Here is an 18,304-nt window from a genome sequence, read left to right as displayed (position 1 = left end):
AGAAGGCTACAATCGTATTAATTTTAATGCTGCTAATAATTGTGGGGAGCAGAGTCTGAATTGATGGTGATTAATACATGTGTCCTGCACGTAAAAGAAATGCACATTCTTTTAAATTCCACCCAACTCCAATTAAAGTGGCTTGTGTCTGATGTACACATGGCAGGGTATCCAGCTCCCATATGTTGGCAGCATCACTACAGCACTACCAGCACCATCGCCATGTGAATTATGATTAATCAGAGTTCCGCCAACACGTCTTTAATTTGATAAAGATGATCGTGAGACATTCCTGAACAAAACGCAAGTAAAGTGGTATTTCGACCCCCCCAAAAAAAGAGGGGGTGGGAGAGGGGTGGGGGTGGGGAGGGTTGATAAACCTGTGCCACCACCCCTCCCTTTGCTGGATTTCAATGTCAATGTTCATGTTTCAGTTCCTAAATTTTTGCCCCGTGGCTCTTTGCCCGGCTACACCTTTTCCAGCAGTATTTCGAGTTAACATCAAAGGTCTTGCGTGAAGTCAGCAGCTTTGGGGGGAATCCCAGAGTTGCGAACATTGAGCTGCAAACAGCGACAAACGGCAGCAGCAGCAGCACAGAAGCTGATCACCGGATTTGCAAGTGGAGTGGACTGGCATTTCCTGCTCCAGGGGGAAATCTCATTCTTTTTTTTTTCAGAGGCTCCACAGCGATCCTAATTGATGGACCTCAATTACAATCCACGGGGAGAAGGAGGACACATGCCAACAGGATCTCGTGAAGAAAGATTAACGGAGATATCTTCACTGGTAGCCACCCACCTAAAGTCGATGGTGTCAAATTGAACAAACATTTATTACACGTGTATAAAAGACAAGTGCATTGATGCATACCGGGTATTATTTACTTGGCTTTGAACTAGCTGACCATTTACCTTATATAAAAAGGACAGACAGAGACACGGTTAAACATACTTGAAGAGACTTTTCAGTCATCCCCACTGTGCATTGGACCCATTTGAAACTTGTCCACAGGAAGGGGGGGGGAAACAAAAATCAACTTTCAGGTAAGCTGCTATTTTTAATACGAAATTTCTATCTAAAAAGAAACATAATCGACCGGATTTTAATATTGCAATTGTAAGATTTTTTGTAAAAAAAAACTGATATGTTTTTAATGCATTTCTAAAATATCTCAAACTTATTTGACACAATAACTAGTTTTCCCTTCAAAACATTGAACTGGTTATTTTCCCACATCGTCTGTAGTACGAATTCTCTCATCTCTGTTTCACTATTCATTGGCGATCTCCAACTTATTTAAAATGTGCGACAATTTGCTTTCTGGATTTTCCAAAAAAAAAAAATTCGCTCACAACTGGTTTCTAAGACTCCCCCAAAACAGCCTCCATCCAGCTTGTTAAATAAAACCAGTCATGTGTGTGCAAAGTAGATCCGAACTAAAGCCTCATCGCAAAGCATAATAGCTTTTCCAATACGATTTTTTTTAAAAAAAAATCTCCGATCCATGTCAATAAAATCGTGACCCAACCAGATATTAAATCTGGAAGTGAAGGTAATGTCGCACGATGAAGGTCGGGGCAAAATCCAGGAATGCAGAGACTCGGTGTAGTCCCCGACGTCTCGTGATGGGAAGCTTTAGGTTTGACCTTGTGTGAAAATACACTCGCTTTTCAATAGAGATCCGACTGCTGCTCACACAGATCTAACGCTCGCCACACGCATCCTTTCACTAGTGAGATTTAACCACTTTCTAGTCGGCAGAGTCCGTCTGGCGGGGATTAAAGAGAGAAGACATTACAGTTCTCTTGACATCCCGGAGGCATCTCTGAAGGAATGTTCATATTGTCTCGATGTCTGTTTTATCCAGAGATGGGCGGTCGGAAATGGCACACTTTGCTGGGCATCGTCTTTCTGTTGGTCACTCCAGGTCACTCTGAAAGCATAACAGAGCCCAGAGCGAAAGAGAAACACTCACTTGTAGACCTGATCTTGGCAGGCGTGGGGGATAGCACTCATGGGGGCAAGAACTTAGTCAAACGCTACAGCAACTTATTTCCCTTGGACAAAGACTACAAACATTCCTCTAAAGAAACACCTGCCTTAGTCTCAACGCTGGACAAGTCTCTAGGTAAGATCATACTAAGTGTCTGTAGATGTGGAGTCCCCCCCCACCCTCCTCGTCCATATAACCGATGCTGAATAAATCCAAGTTATTGTAACGCGTGTGGAGTTTAATCCCAAAGGTATTGTATAAGATCACATTCATCAAAATGAACGATTCTAGCAATAAAAATGAAACATAAATGCAGACCAGTGAGAATTTTTCCGGGAATGTACTAATTAATACTCGCCTTTGATGCGCGTATATTTAAAAGAAGACTTATTTCGGGGGGTGTTTTTGTACGATATCCCATGTCATCAATCAGAGGCGTGCGCCCCTCGGTTAGCCCTGATTTAGCTACAGCTTTGTGTTTGACAACACCTCTTGGCTTAGAAAACACGATGATTAAGATCGTAAGTTTATACGCACATTGGAGTGTGTGAAATCAGAAATGAATTCAGTCAAATTAAGACAATTACGAGACTGAGTTCGCTGTCGCTGAAGCAACGTCGTTAAGACTGGTATAATTGGGGTAGAGGAAAAGTACTGTGTCCATTCCTGTGAAAAAATATTAAATAGGATTGCAGTGCCTTTTGATCTGTAGTTCAGTTACATTCCTGCAGTAGGCAATACTCAGTTAGACACCTTCGCATGAGAGCTGCGAATTTATACGATAACCTACAAACCCATACGTGTTTGGTTAACTTTGTCTTCTCACACTTGGTTCAGCACTCGCCTTCCCCCGGCTCTCTCTCCCGACAGGGAATTGTTTGCCTTAAAATGCAACATCTCCTTCATTTCCGAGGAAAGGGGTTGCGTGGTACACTGAGCAGATTTGAGTGCGGTTAATTTATTGTGTTCAGTGAGTTGCGTGTCTGAAACGGAGAATTCCAGTTTCAATGTGAAATCCTTTTAAAAGCAAAGTAGGGATTTGGGGGCAGCCCAAGCAGAAAGCGCTACTGTTCCAAACTGTCAGATCTTGTCTGAGTCTAAATCAGATGATGTTTGGCTGTGGAATTCATGCATGGTTGCTTAAATTTACCACAATAATATAATAACATAATAATAACAGTTCTTGTCCCCAAGAAGTCATCAGTGACAGTCGATATGCAATTTTTAAAAAAACACAGGCATGGAATCATTGGGTATGGTTCCTTGCCTTTGTTTTTGAATTCTGCCCAGAAAGCTATGCCCAGTGTTATTCCTCCAAAAAATTATAACCCACATTGTGCATTTTTCTATCAAATAGTTAGAATGGCGGTTGTGCTTTCTGACAGCTAAAGCAAATAAAATCAAAGCTTCCTCTGTTGTGGCTTGCAAAGCAATGGAAAGTGCTTCAACCAATCGAGGGTCATGTGTTCCATATAGCCACAGGATAAATTATTTCATCTGAGTGCACTTCAGTATTTGGCTGTGGACATACTAGATGCAATTTTTTTAAAAAAAAACTTTAAAATATAATCAGAACTGTATTAAATTGCACAGCTGGAAATTGAATTTAATCAGCTGTTTCTCCCCCCTCCTTTCTGATTGGACATGTTGCATGAAACAATATCAATTTGAGTTATGAAAAACAACCAAATTTATATTTAAAGAATGTACTGACTGCAAAAATAAACCTTACTGATCACTATGAGCACGTAGCAAAGACAAGATGGAAGTATGTCTCTAAAACTTAAAAAGCATGTCAATGTTTTGAATCCTACATTATATCACTCTATGAATGTCTTATGCATGTAATTTGTATGTTAAATGAAAACAAATATTTAATTGGTTGTCAAATTCTGATTTACCAAAAAAAATCAAACATGCAATTTTCGATTATTCATTCATATATGTTGCTATATAAGGTTATAAAATATAGGGAGAAAATGTGGTACATAATTATCATCGATCATGATAGACAGAACTGTGGTCAAAACGTGCCCTTAGAACATATCCTTAATGGTATGTTGGGAATGAAGGCACCTCCGCTCTTTGGGAAGAATGATTTCACTCGGCACTGCTGAAGATTCAAAATGTCAGAAGATCGTCAAAAGCCCCATTTTGGAACTTGGAACTTACAATGACGCTCCAGTGCAGTCCTAGGGGTGTGCTGCATTGTTGGAGGTGTTGTCCTTTGGTTGACACATTAAACTGAACCCCCATCTGCCTGTTCAAGTGCACGTTAAAGATCAGAGAAAGAAACTTCTCCTGGTGTTCAAATAAAATTGGTGATTCACTTCATGGTATATACAAAGTCATTGCACTTTACAATATATCCTGTGAAGTACTTGAGACATCCTTCCAATGTGAAAGATGCTATACCAAATGTAAGGAATATTATTATGTCTTTTGAAGTGAGCGAGGAGCATGGACCTCCATAATCCTAGACATGGATGCAGTGTTTCACTGCTTCTTCATCAATTGCCACTTGTTCATGTAACTATTATTGGTAGTAGTAGTATTATTGTTCACATTAGCTTTCAAAGTTTTTTTGTGCAAAAAAACTTGACTCTATTTGATATTTCACTTTTTTAAAAGTTGTTAAGCAAGAGTTGTATAAGAATCATACATTTTCTTGAGCTGAAGAGTGTTGCAAAATTAATGATAGAATTCAAGTTGCAAGGTACTTACAAACAGTGGGGCTTATGTAGTTTGGAAGTTGGACAATAGATGGCATATGTGGGTACATAAGGTATTGAAAGGATGTAGCCTCTATGCTCTGAGGCTAAATCCAAACCTGGTGTTTTCCTAACTCAAAACGCATTCCAGTATATACACTATGTAAGATTTTGACCTAGCCTTCTCTCAAACTGCCTCAAATGGTCTTCCTGAGGATGACTTTCTGGGCATTCTTCTTGACCTCATTTGCTATTAGAACATAGAAATTTACAGCATAATACAGAAGGAGGCCATTTGACTTGAATGACTATCTTCTTTGCTTTGCACATCATTTTTTTCAGGTTTGAGAGGTAGGAGCAGAGAGACATCCAACTGATAGGCAAGGAGTTACATAAATGTTTATTGTATTTAATAGAGCCCCTATTATGCCGTGTCTCAAGAATTGTTTGGGGCTGACTCTTTCAGTTGTGGCCCATTTGCATCCCAGCTCTACGTGTATTCATGATTGTCAAACAATAGAACTAAGTTAGTGCAGCCCAGGGGATCATTGCCTTGAATAAAACACCAACAAGAACAAACTACATTTACACAGCATCCCAAGGCGCTGGACAGTCAAGGAGATTGGATTGAAGAGGGATGAGAGCCAAGTAGGGTGGGAAGATGACTGAAGGCACCGTCAAAGAGAAAGGTCTTGCGACAGATCTTGAAGGAGGTGAGGGAGTGGGTGAGGCACAGGGACTCTGACATGGGGGTTCAATGGCTGGGGGCAGAAAGGCAGCTTGATATGGAAGCTACATATCTTAGAAGCATAGAAACTGATAGAACAGAAGGTCATTTGGCCCATCATGTCTGTGTTTGCTCTTTTAAGAGCAATATAATACAAAATTACATTTGTATAGCTCCTTTCACGTTGGGAGGGCATCCCAAGGTGCTGGACAATCAGGGATTTGTATCCGAGTAGGGGCGAGGTGGTGGTATCAGCAAGGGTGGAGAGCAGAGAGGATTCGAGGGTGACCAAAAGCGTGGTGGAAGAGGAGGCCTTGAGATGTCCCTTGAAGGAGGCAAGGGAGCGAGACCAAGGGAATGTGGGATGGAGTTCCAAAGGGTGGGGACAGAGAGGCTGAAGATCTGACCGCTGATGGTGGGGCAGGCCAGGGAGGGAACGGACTGGTTGATATGCAATCCATTCAGTTAATTTACTTCTCTTTCCCCATCCTCTGTGGTTTACTCCTTTTTAGATATTTATCTTGTTCCCTTTTGAGAGCCTCTATAGATTGTACCTCAACCACTGCTCCTGGCCGGGCATTCCATATCCCAACTACTCCATGTGAAAAAATTCTCTGAACCTCCCTATTTACTCATTTACTAACTATCTTAAATTGATGCCCTCTGAAGTTTATAGATATAGGAACATTCAAACAGTATATCAGAAACAATATCCTCCAATATCAGAAGTACTGACCAAGATAATCAACCCCACTCCTCTTCCACCTCCCCCACTCAGCTGCCACCATCCTTCCGCAGGTCCCTCCACCAACCCCCCCCCATGCAAGCACCCACATTACCTTAAAACACACATGCACAGTATCCAGCTTTTTCAAGGCTGAGGTTAGTGTGCACACAGGCCTAGCATCCACATTGAATACACAGTTGTGGCTTTGCACCACCTGCTTGCACAGGTGCACTATCCCCTCCTCCTCCCTTCTTTGGTCATTCCCGTCCATCATCAGTTGGTGCCCACCAAAATTTTCATTTCTGATCACTGTCATCAATGGTGAGGATAAAATCATCAAAGGTACCACCGCCCAGGTTGAAGAAGAGGACGTCATTTGCCCCCAGCCCTTCTTGTCCAGGGCATAGGCGGTAATGTAGAGGACATGGAGCCTGGCGAGCACTCCATCATTTTTGGACTCCTACTGCTGGGAGTTGTTGAAATAAGGCTTGTAGCAATTCAGAAGGGAACTAGATAAATATCTAAAAAGGAGCAAACCACAGCGGAAAAAGATTTCTGCCGGCAATGTCTACCAATGTCATGTTTTCCTAGTACTGCTCTGGAGTATTAGCCTAGATTATGAGGTCAAGTCCTGACATGACCCTCAGGATACAAACAGTGCAAAAACAATAAATTGCTTTTATACAGCGCCTTTCACGTCAGGAGGACATACCAAGGCACTGACAGTCAAGAGTTTGCACACAAACTGGGAGTTGGGATCACGAGGGATGGAGGGCAAATGGGGTGGGAGGATGACCGAAGGCACAGTCAAAGAGGAAGGTCTTGAGGTATTGAAGGAGGCAAGGGAGAGGGCAAGGCTGTGCTCCATATGGATGGAGTTCCAGAAGGTGGGGGAAGAAAGGCTGAAGGCACTGGCCTGCTCCACGACACGCCCTGCCTGCTCCACTATTGGTGGTCTGGCAGCCTTTCTGCCTCCGCCCTCAGGAACTCAATCCCAGTGCCCCTCCACCGCAGCTCTTTCCTTGCCTCCTTCAAGTCCCATCCCAAAACCTTTCTTTTTGATCATGTTTTCGGTCATCGTTCCTCTTCCACCAGCCCTCCACCCGCCCCACCCCCAAACCCTGCCCTCCATCCCTCTCTGATCCCAACCTGAAGCTCGGGTGTAAACTCCTCATTGTCCAGCACTTTGGGACGTTCTCCCGACATGAAAAGCACTATACAAATGCAATAGGTTGTTATTTTTTGGTGGTGTTCAACAGTGTAAACAGATTATTGCGTGACGTTCACTAATGTAGGGAATTGCAAAAACAAACTGGATTTAATTCTTCAAAATGCCAAACAAGTCATCTGAAAGCTATTCTTTTAAATCGTTGGGGGAAACTAACGTTTTGCATATGCTGATCTTCATTTTTGCATTAAGTCTGAACAACAAATTATGAGACACCCAAATCCAAAGTCATAGTGAAAAACATAAGTTTTAACTGAAAAATTGATTTAAAGCTGATTGGTACATAAAACCACAGTATTCTTTTAGCATGTAGGGGCCCATTCAGCCCTTTTTGCATGTCCTCTCTATTGGGCTGAAGTTCTAGTCAGCAAGATATCTAGTGCCTTTGGAAATGCATTATTGTAATAGAGAATATAACCCTGGGTCAGTCTGGCTTATTTGATAGCATTCGGTCAGAAGATTGCAGGTTTGAGTCCCATGTTGGGTCTCATACAGTCGAGGCTGACACTCCAATGCAATGCTGAGGGTGTCAGAGGCGTTGTGCTTCAGTTTAAACTGAGGTCGGTCTGCATGTTCAGATGGACGTTAAAGATCCTATGGCACCATCCTTAAAGAAACAATGTTTCTTCCAATGTCTTAGCCAACAAACCCCTAATAAAATGGAGCATTCATCTCATGGTTGTTCGTGGGACATTGTGTGTGCAATGTCTGACTGCTGCATTTGCCTACAAAATACGCAGTTATTACAATTTACAGTGTATCATGTGACATGCTTTGAGACATCTTCCTGATGTGAAAGGCTCTATGTAAAATGTAAGAATTATTATTAGCATCCAACATCAACCCTACACATAATGCCAGCTGGAATTTCAGGACATATGAGAGCAATCTATTTAATCCCACTTCCCTACCTTTTCCCCTTTTATGTATTTTTTTCTTTTCAGGTGTTTGTCCAATTCACTTTTAAAAGCCATTATGGATTCTGCTTCAAACATTATTTTTATGGTTTTAATAAACATCCGTATAAAAGAATTCTAACCTCTTCCTTTTTCCGTAATATATTGGGTAAAATTGGATAATTGCAGTCTAAAGAGATGTTTATAATCAATTTCTTTCTGCAGCATAAAACACAATCTATTCATTGAATTTCACATTGTAACTTTGAACAGGCTCAAGATATGTAATGTTTTGAACTTTAAGGAACAAATTGAAAAATATTTTATATAGAAGCAAAATAGCTCTGAGTTATCATTACTGTCAGTCAGGAAATACCTATCATTACTTTCATGAAATGGGCATTCTCTTCCTTGAGGGATGAAGCCAGTTTACCTAATTCCCAAGACTGTTAGACACAGGTTGGCAAGAGCCAAATCTTGAGGCTTCAAAGTGTGCATTGGAATTGTTGCTGAAGTTTAACCAGATAAAACTACATAACTTGCTATTGAGAGCCCTGTCTCAATGCTGCTTGTTTTTGTTGTTTGTGGGACACTGCTGGGTGCAATTGGACTGTGTTTTTCCCACAAAATATGCAGTCAATTCAATTTACAGTATATTCTGTAAAGCGCTTTGAGATGTGTTGAAGACTTGATAAGGCACCATATCAAATGCAAGGATTATTATTATTATGATTCTGGATAATGATTTGAATTTAATGTTGAGGGTCCTTCTTAAATATAAAGGAGTTTGTTTGATTTAATGTTATGTTAAAAGCAACAATTTTAGAATCAAGTTTAGTTTTGCTGTGTGATGTAAATAATCAAGACCGAGTAAAAGGTACGATTCATGAAAATATTTTGTAACAATAGTGCCTCTTTACCCAAATTAGTATCGAGGTATATACATTGTATTATAATACAATATTATAATGCCTGTAAGACATGGCAATCTATAATTTCTGTTATAGCCTGGCTAGGTGTAGAATCAAGGACAGATGCTGAGAAGATATCTATCCTTTTCTCATAGAAAAGAAAAACTACTAATGGTAACTATTAAAAGGGGCAACTGACAAGATCATAGAACCATAGAAATTTACAACACAAAAGGTCATTCGGCCCATCGTGTCTGCAAAGTGTAATCATTTCAGTCCCATTCACCCTCCCTTTCCCCATACCCTTCTTGGGTATAAGATCGGGCATGTTACTGAACAAAATCCTCACAGTAAATTAGTATGAGGTACTGTTGTGTGTTTTCTATTGACCAGTTCCAAAGTAACACTGGAAAATGTCAGTATCTCCTCCATGCCAAATAATAATAATAATAATCCTATCACATCTTCGAGACTTCTCGAAGCGTTTCACATAAATGATGTAACTCCTGCAGGAATTCAGAGGAAAAAATAAAGTGAACAAATTGAAGATGTTTTGCAAAGTCTTAACATCTTCCTGTGTCTTGTGTCTTCAACATGAAATCTGTTCTTTGCTAATATTGGCCACTATGGCCTACTTTTATTGATAAGCATTCATATTTGTTGACATCAAGTAAATTAATAGGTAGTAATAAAAAACTAAACATTTGCATTTAAAATTGGAGGTAATGATGACAAAACTGTATTGAATTTAGGAAGTAACAAAGCAGATCTTAATAATTGTTCCTGCATTAGGAGGTTATCTCAAAGTGCTTCACAGAATTTACTGTAAAGTAATGGCTACATATTTGTAGGTAAACACGGCAGCCAATTTTGAAAATTTTGGGGGGGATTGTTGGACAGGACTTTGGGAGAGATTGCATTTGCTTATGGGATCTTTTAAAGGCTACCTGGACAGGCAGACAAGAACTTGGTTTGACATCTCAGTGAAAGGTTGGCACCTCTGACAAAGCATCACACCAGAGCACTGTACTGGAGTGTCAGCTAGATTGTGAATACTTAAGGTTGTTATTCAGGAAAAAAGGACACTGAAGACCATATGATAGCAATTTTCTAAAATCCTCTTTTGTTTTCCCACAGAAATTGCTGCAAGAGACCTCAGCTTGAAAGACAAGTATATATTGTCTTTTGGAGGTAAGAATACTAACTGACATTCTTCAGTACTGAAGATGGATTATGTTTTTAAAAATGTTGTATATGAGAAAAATATTTAATAAATTCTTCCCCAATTATCATGCAGGAGTTATCAACTTCCCACCTGAATGCAGCAAATATTTTTTCCGGATCTATAATAATACAAAGGACTGTACCACACCAAGTTGTAAGTATTCATTTAATTTGTTTATATGTATTATATAAATTATTTATATATTATTTATATGCATTAGAAGCTAACTGATTCCTGAAAGAGTGATTGTCATTTAAATTTTAATACTGTACACTTGAAATGAGCCAATTGATTTCACTATTGGCTGTCAGTTGGATATCAGTGGCAGTGAATGCCATAAATCAAGAAATATTCAATCAAAAAAACCTGAAAACACACTACCGATCGAGCACTAACTTACCTAGACTTGTGTGAATGTTCAGAGGGCCGCTTCTTGATGGCCCCGTGGGCCACAGGTTGGCCACCACTGATTTATAGACTGCTCCAAAATGGGTAGAAATAATAGAAATGTGTGGAGTACTGTAGCTCAGTGGTTAGAGCACTCGCTTTGCAAGTGAGACACCTGGGTTCAATTCCAGGCAGGGCAAAACCTTGGGCAAGTTTCCTTACTCCACACACCTAATAGTAATCCCTCCAAAACCAAAAACAATAATAAAATTGGTCATTTTCAATCTACGACTGTTTGTGGGACATTGCTGTGCGCAATTGGCTGCCGCGTTCGCCCACAAATATACAGTCAATTCACTTTACAGTGTGTTCTGTGAAGCGCTTTGGGACGTCCTCCCGACGTGAAAAGCGCTATATCAAATGCAAGGATTATTATTATATTATTATTATAATAAATATTTTGTGTTTTTTTTATCTCTATACTAATATTGGAAACCACCACTACTGGTATAACCTCAGGCTGCCATTACCTTCAGCAATGCGTTACAACACTTTTCCCAAAACTTGAATTTATTGTTGTTCTCAGCTCAAGTTAGCATTTGGTTGTGTTTAATTCTTCTACAACTACATTTAACACTCTTTTGTGAATCATCCTTCCTGCTGTTAACACTGTGCTTATGCTACTGGTATGAAGATGGCCTGATTGAAATAGGGACTTTCATAATCTCTATGATATGGTTGCTCTATTCAGCCCTTTTATCAACTTTTATCAACTGAAATGTCGACTGGGATGCTCTCTGACAGTGTAAAGCACCTTAGACCTAATAAGTTTAGCAATTAAACATTGTTTTAGCAACAGGATTTCTCATGAAAGAAAGGACAGAAATTCTACTTAGTCTTAGCCACGTAAAACTAGTTTGTCTTAAAATTCAAGATGATGCAGAATTATGAAAAGTTTTTATATCAAGTCAGAAGTGGATTATTTTTATGAACTGAAGAAAACTAGCTTCCAAATTGGCCCTCAATTTAATAATTTTTCACAATTATGTACAGCCATAAATTTAAGAAAGAAATAGTCTCAAAACCTAAGGCTCGATGCAATTCTGGATTTTGCAGTTCCAAAGCACAAAATAATCCATAGTTTGTTACTGAATGAGTTTGTGCATCTCAAAAAGATCATAAACAAAGCTGAGATGGTAGGTATAAGAAACAGAAGTGTCACATATAGTGGGGAGCTCATTTCTGTGGTTGATGATTAATATCTCTGATTGAGTACATAAATGAATAGGATCTTTACCCTTTGAAATAGGATAATAAGATAATTAGCCCTGGATGTAATCCATTCTTTATATTGTCTTGAAGTGCTGCACGATAGATCTAAACATAGAAAGTGGAAACATTCCTCGCAAAATAACAAATTGCTGTCCTGCAATGTTATAGTTGGCAATGCATTCTAGCTGTTTTGATGTTGCATATGTGATAAATTATAATGGGTTGGCTACATGGTCAATACAGCCATATTTCAATTCTTGTTTTTTTTCTATTTAAAATACCCTATTTTTGAAACACAAGTAGATCAACACTTTTTGTAGCATATGTTTTCATTTTGTCAATAAACAGTACAGGCTGTATAATAATCATCATTTTTGCATTTGATATAATGCTTTAAAGATACTCATAAAAATATTTTATCTCACGGCAAATTCTGTTAAATGTAATAATGGTGTATTTGTAGGTGATCAAAACAGCCAATTTGGCACACAGCAATACCCAACAAATAGGAGTCCTGTAGCACTCACCTCCTACCGAGAGGGAAGCTACAGAGGCCTCTACCCTGTGTGAAGGGCCCTATATAAGTGCAAGTTGTTTTTGAAAGCATCTGGGTTCGATTCCCAGGCAAGGCAAAATGTTAGGCAAATTTCTGTACTCCACATGCCTCTGTTTACCTAACAACAACAACAACAACAAGATTCCATTTACAGAGCGCCTTTCACGTCGGGAAGACGTCCCAAGGCCCTGGACAGTTGGGTCAGGACCTGAGCAGGGGAGGAATGGTCAGGGGGAGGGGAGGGAGGGAGCGAGGAGGGGGTAGAGAGTCGAGAGGGGAGCTGAAGGCACGGTCAAAGAGAAAGGTCTTGAGACCGGCCTTGAAGGAGGAAAGGGAGGAAGCAAGGCAAAGGCACTGAGGGATGGAGTTCCAGAGCCTAGGGGCTGAGAGGCTGAAGGCCCGGCCACCGATGGTAGGGCGGTTAGGGCGGGGGATGTGGAGCAGACCGGAGCCAGAGGAACGGAGGGTACGGGCAGGTAGGTAGGGGGATAGCAGGTCGGAGAGGTAGGAGGGAGCAAGGCCGTGAATGGCCTTGTAGGTGAGGATGAGGATCTTGAATTCAGTAACAGTAGCAGTAAGTAGGAAACCAGTTTTTAGTTGATTGACGGATCATTTTTCCGGGGGTTATAATCCCTTAAAGAAATAATAATAATAATTTGGACACTCAATCCACGACTGTTTGTGGGGCTCTATTGTGGGCAATTGGCTGCTGTGTTTCACCCACAAAATATGCACAAAATATACAGTTAATTCACTTTACTGTGAAGCGCTTTGAGACGTTTTGAAGACATGAAAAGGTGCTGTATCAAATGCAAGGATTATTATTATTATGAAACGAATGACCAATTTCATCTGGGGAAATTGTTGACTGAGACATTAGGAGACAATTCCTTCTCTTTCTGAGTAGTGTCATGGATTCTTTAACATTCAGTTGAAGAAGCGGAAGAGACCATCTGAAGGACGACAACTCTGACTATGTGGCACTCTCCCAACCTTGCACTGGAGTATCAGCCTTGATCTTATATAATGGCAGTAAAATCCACATATGGATTTTTGACAGTTTAACAATGTTTCTCACATAAATGGTAACCAGGTGCTCATGTTACAAGCTCATAAAATGTGAAATGCGTCACCAAAATGCCTACAAGAAGAATATGTGGGCATTCCACCAAGAAAATCTGTCCTAACTTTTTTTTTGGCTAGCATGGGGGAGAGCAGTGGGAGTTGAGTGGCCAACGGCTGGGTGAGGAGGGGGTTGAGGCAGCATGTTTAATTATAACCAGTGAATGATTATCTTTAATAACTGTGGTTTACTACAGTCAGTCAGTAACAAAACTGATCCATGGCATTAGTCCCCTTCTTTGACTTTGTGATTCTCTTGATCACATCGCATAACTCATCACAATTTTCATCACATTACAAGATTTTTAATTGATGCAAAAGCTTACATACTGATAAAAATGTTTACCCTGTTTTAAACATTTTAAACAGGGTAAACATAATGCTAGATTATATTACTATATCAGTTGAGTTCAGACTCCTCAGTTGTCATACTCATTATACGTAGTGGTCAGGCCAGGCCTTGAGAACTGAGTACAGTTCTGGTCACCATGACGTTACAGGGTTGCGCAAGCCCTATAAACACTGCAGAGGAGAGCAATGATCAGGATAGGTCAATGGACAGTCAGGAGGTCAGAGGGACAGCGGAAAGAGTGGTAGTAAATCCGGCATTAAACTTGAACAACAGATATGAGATCCTTGGAACTTGTATCGACAAGGAAGCCAGTGAGGTGGAAGGAAAAACTACCTCTAACACTGGGGCAAAAGAGCGGATGGTTGTCGTCATTGGGGATGAGACTATAAGGCAGACAGACACAATCATCTGCAACAGCAACCAGAAGACCAGAAGGCTTTGTTGCCTCCCTGGGCCAGGGGTGAAGGATGTCTGGGCAGGGGTAGAAGACAATTTAAAATATGAGGACAAGGATCCGTTGGTGGTACTTCACATAGGTACCCATGACATCGGTAGAGTAGGCCAAGATGACTTGAGAAGGGAATTTGAAGAGCTGGGGTCCAAATTGAAGTCGAGATCATCGAAGGTGGTAATATCGGGACTACTGCCTGTACCATACGACAATTGGTACAGGAACAAACAAATTAAGGACTTGAACGCATGGCTAAAAGAGTGGTGCGGAACTCAGAGGTTTCTTTTTATGGGCCATTGGCACGAATATTGGGGGAAAAGAGAGCTCTTTCGGAGAAAAGGCCTGCTTTTAAATCGTGCTCGGACAAATATCCTAGCTAAACGAATTAACGGAAATAAATAGGAATTTAAACTAGTAAAGGGGGTGGAATATATAGGTAAGAGAAACCATAAGTTAGCATTAGAAAAAGTAAAGATGACAGTGCAGAATAACATGCCAGATAATAGGAATATGTTAACTAAGGGTAAGAAGCTTGGCGAAGTAGATAAGGAATCAGAGAGTAGAGGAAATGGTAGGAAATTAAAAATGTTATATCTGAATGTGCGAAGCATTCGGAATAAAACTGATGAACTAAAAGCACAGGAAAAGCACATGAAACATGGTTACAAGGAGATCCAGGGTGGGAGTTAAATATTCCAAGGTTCTCAGTTTACAGGAAAGATAGGCACTGTGGGAAAAGAGGTGGGGAGGTAGCCCTGTTAATTAGGGATAAAATAAAAGCAGTGGAGAGGAAGGATCTGAAATCCGATGACCAGGAGATTGAGACAATATGGGTGGAAATAAAAAATAATAAAGGGCAGAAAATATTAATGGGAGTGGTTTATAGACCCCCAAACAGTGATCACAATATAGCACAGGGTATCAATCAAGAAATCAGTGGAGCATGTAGGAAAGGTAAAGCGATAATAGTGGATGATTTCAATCTCCACATAGATTGGGAAAACCAAATCGGCAAAAGTAGGTCAGAAGAATTCATTGAGTGTATGAGAGATAACTTTCTAGAGCAGCATGCCGAGGAACCACCTAGGGGACAGGCCATCCTAGACCTTGTTTTGTGTAACGAAACAGGGCTAGTTGGCAGTGTAGGTATTAAGAATCCTCTGGGGCAGAGTGATCACAGTATGATTGAATTCTGCATTAAGTTAGAGAGGGATATAGTTAAATCCGAGGCAAGTATTCTGAATTTAAATAGGGCTAATTTTGTAGGTATGAGGAAAGATTTAGGTAAAATAGACTGGAGAATAAGATTAAGAGGTAAAAATGTAGACCAACAGTGGCAAATATTTAAGGATGTAGTGCAAAATTCTCAGCGGTCGCATATTCCCTTGCGGAATAAGAGTACCACAGGGAAAGCAATTCATCCGTGGCTAACTAGAGCAGTTAGGGAAAGCATCAAATTAAAAGAAAAGGCTTATAAAACTGCCAAGAAAAGCGGCAAATCTGAAGATTGGGAGAGTTTTAGAAACCAGCAAAATAAAACTAAAAAACTCATTAAGAGCGAGAAAAAGGAGTATGAGGGTAAGCTAGCTAGGAACATTAAGTCTGATTGTAAAAGTTTTTACAAATATATTAAGAGGAATAGGCTAGTGAGGGTAAATGTAGGTCCACTTCAGTCAGAGACAGGAGAAGTTGTAATGGGGGACAAGGACATGGCAGAGTCCCTAAATGGGTACTTTGCATCTGTCTTCACCCTAGAAGACACAACAAGTCTGCCAACAATAGAGATGCACCAAGGGATAAGGACAGGGAGCAACTTAGGGAAATTTTCATTAGTAGAGAATTGGTGCTAGGGAAACTGTTAGCACTAAAAAGTGACAAATCCCCTGGTCCGGATGGCTTGCATCCCAGGGTTTTAAAAGAGGTAGCTTATGAGATAGTGGAGGCCTTATGTCTGATCTTCCAAAATTCCTTGGATTCTGGAACAGTCCCCATGGATTGGAAGATCGCAAATGTCACACCACTATTTAAAAAAGGTGGAAAGGAAAGATGGGAAACTATAGGCCAGTTAGTCTCACATCAGTGATAGGAAAAATTTTAGAATCGTTGATTAAGGATGTGGTAGTGCGGTATTTAGGGGAGCACAATATAATTAGGCCAAGTCAACATGGCTTTACAAAAGGGAAGTCATGTTTGACAAATCTCATAGAGTTTTTTGAGGACATTTCCAGTAAACTAGATAAGGGTGAATCAGTGGATGTGGTCTATTTGGACTTCCAGAAGGCATTCGATAAGGTGCCGCATAAAAGGTTAGTCCAAAAGATAAGGGCCCATGGAAATGGAGGGAGCATATTAACATGGATTGGGGAATGGTTAACGGGTAGGAAACAAAGAGTAGAATAAACAGGTCTTTTTCGGATTGGCGGGATGTGACTAGTGGAGTGCCACAAGGATCAGTCCTTGGGCCTCAGCTATTTACCATCTACATCAACGATCTAGATGAGGACATCGAAGCTAATATGTCTAAATTCACGGATGACACAAAGCTAGGAGGAAGTGCCAACACAGAGGACAACATTAAAAAAATGCAGCGAGACATAGATAGGTTAGGTGATCGGGCAAGTAGGTGGCAGATGAAGTATAATGTAGGGAAGTGCAAAGTCATCCACCTAGGTAGCAAAAACAGTAGAGCGGGTTATTTTTTAGAAGGGGAGAGATTAGAATGTGTTAGTGTCCAGAGGGACTTGGGTGTCCTTGTACACCAATCACAGAAAGTTAGTCTGCAGGTGCAGCAAACAATTAGGAAGGCGAACGGTATGTTAGCATTCATTATGAAAGGATTAGAGTATAAGAGTAGGGAAGTCTTGCTGCAACTGTATAGGGCCCTGGTGAGACCACACCTGGAATATTGTGTCCAGTTTTGGTTTCCTCATTTAAGGAAGGATGTACTTGCCTTGGAGGGGGTGCAGCGTAGATTTACTAGGTTAGTACCAGGGATGAAGGGGATGAGTTACGAGGATAGACTGACCAATTTGGGCCTATATTCTCTAGAATATAGAAGAATTAGAGGGGATCTTATAGAAACCTATAAGATCATCAAAGGGCATGATAGAGTAGATAGTGGGAGATTGTTTCCCCTGGTTGGAGAAACTAAAACCAGGGATCACAACCTTAAAATCAGAGGCCAGCCCTTTCACACTGAGTTGAGGAAGAACTTCTTCACTCAAAGGGTGGTGAATGTATGGATCTCACTACCCCAAAGGGCTGTTGACACCCAGTCCTTGAACATATTGAAGACTGAGATAGATAGATTTCTTATTGCAAAAGGGATTAAGGGATATGGGGATAAGGCAGGGTCAGGTTATTAGCTGGAGTTAGATTAGAAGATCAGCCATGATTGAATGGCGGGGCAGGCTCGAAGGGCTGAATGGCCTACTCCTGCTCCTACATGTTATGTTGTTATGTTATGTTATGATGATTATTCAACAACAACAGCAACTTGGATTTATATAGCTCCCTCCATGTCGGATGACGTCTCAGAGCGCTTCACAGTAATGGATCCTGAGGCCAAGCCAGAGGGAGGGGGAGGAAGGTGACCAAAGGTGCAGTCGAAAAGAAAGGTCTTCAGTAGAGACCTGAAAATAGGAAGAAAGGGAATGAAGCGAAGGGAGTGAGGAAGGGAGTTTCAGAGCCTCTTTCAGAGATTTTAGACGTTGACAAGAGCCAAAGAGTGTGGCTTCCGTCTTGT

At 40.6% G+C, this 18,304-nt stretch overlaps 1 protein-coding gene across 2 annotated transcripts in view; it reads left to right on the top strand.

Moving 5' to 3' along the window:
- Positions 1 to 469: 469 nt before the first annotated feature.
- alkal1 (ALK and LTK ligand 1) overlaps positions 470 to 18,304 on the top strand; it is a 29,457-nt gene continuing 11,622 nt past the window's right edge. The window contains exons 1-4 of one of the 2 annotated variants that reach the window (XM_007905909.2): positions 470 to 1,044; positions 1,869 to 2,129; positions 10,332 to 10,385; positions 10,492 to 10,572. In XM_007905909.2, coding sequence (XP_007904100.1) covers positions 1,871 to 2,129; positions 10,332 to 10,385; positions 10,492 to 10,572 — 394 coding nt within the window. In that variant the 5' untranslated portion in view covers positions 470 to 1,044; positions 1,869 to 1,870. Of the gene's footprint in view, positions 1,045 to 1,651; positions 2,130 to 10,331; positions 10,386 to 10,491; positions 10,573 to 18,304 lie in introns of those variants that run through there. The other variant, XM_007905908.2, reaches the window with a different exon arrangement.

Source organism: Callorhinchus milii, unplaced genomic scaffold, assembly GCF_018977255.1.
Source record: "Callorhinchus milii isolate IMCB2004 unplaced genomic scaffold, IMCB_Cmil_1.0 Scaffold2, whole genome shotgun sequence".
NCBI classification, from domain to species: Eukaryota; Metazoa; Chordata; class Chondrichthyes; order Chimaeriformes; family Callorhinchidae; genus Callorhinchus; species Callorhinchus milii.
Note: the sequence above shows the minus strand (reverse complement) of the source record. Positions and strands in the feature narration are given on the sequence as shown.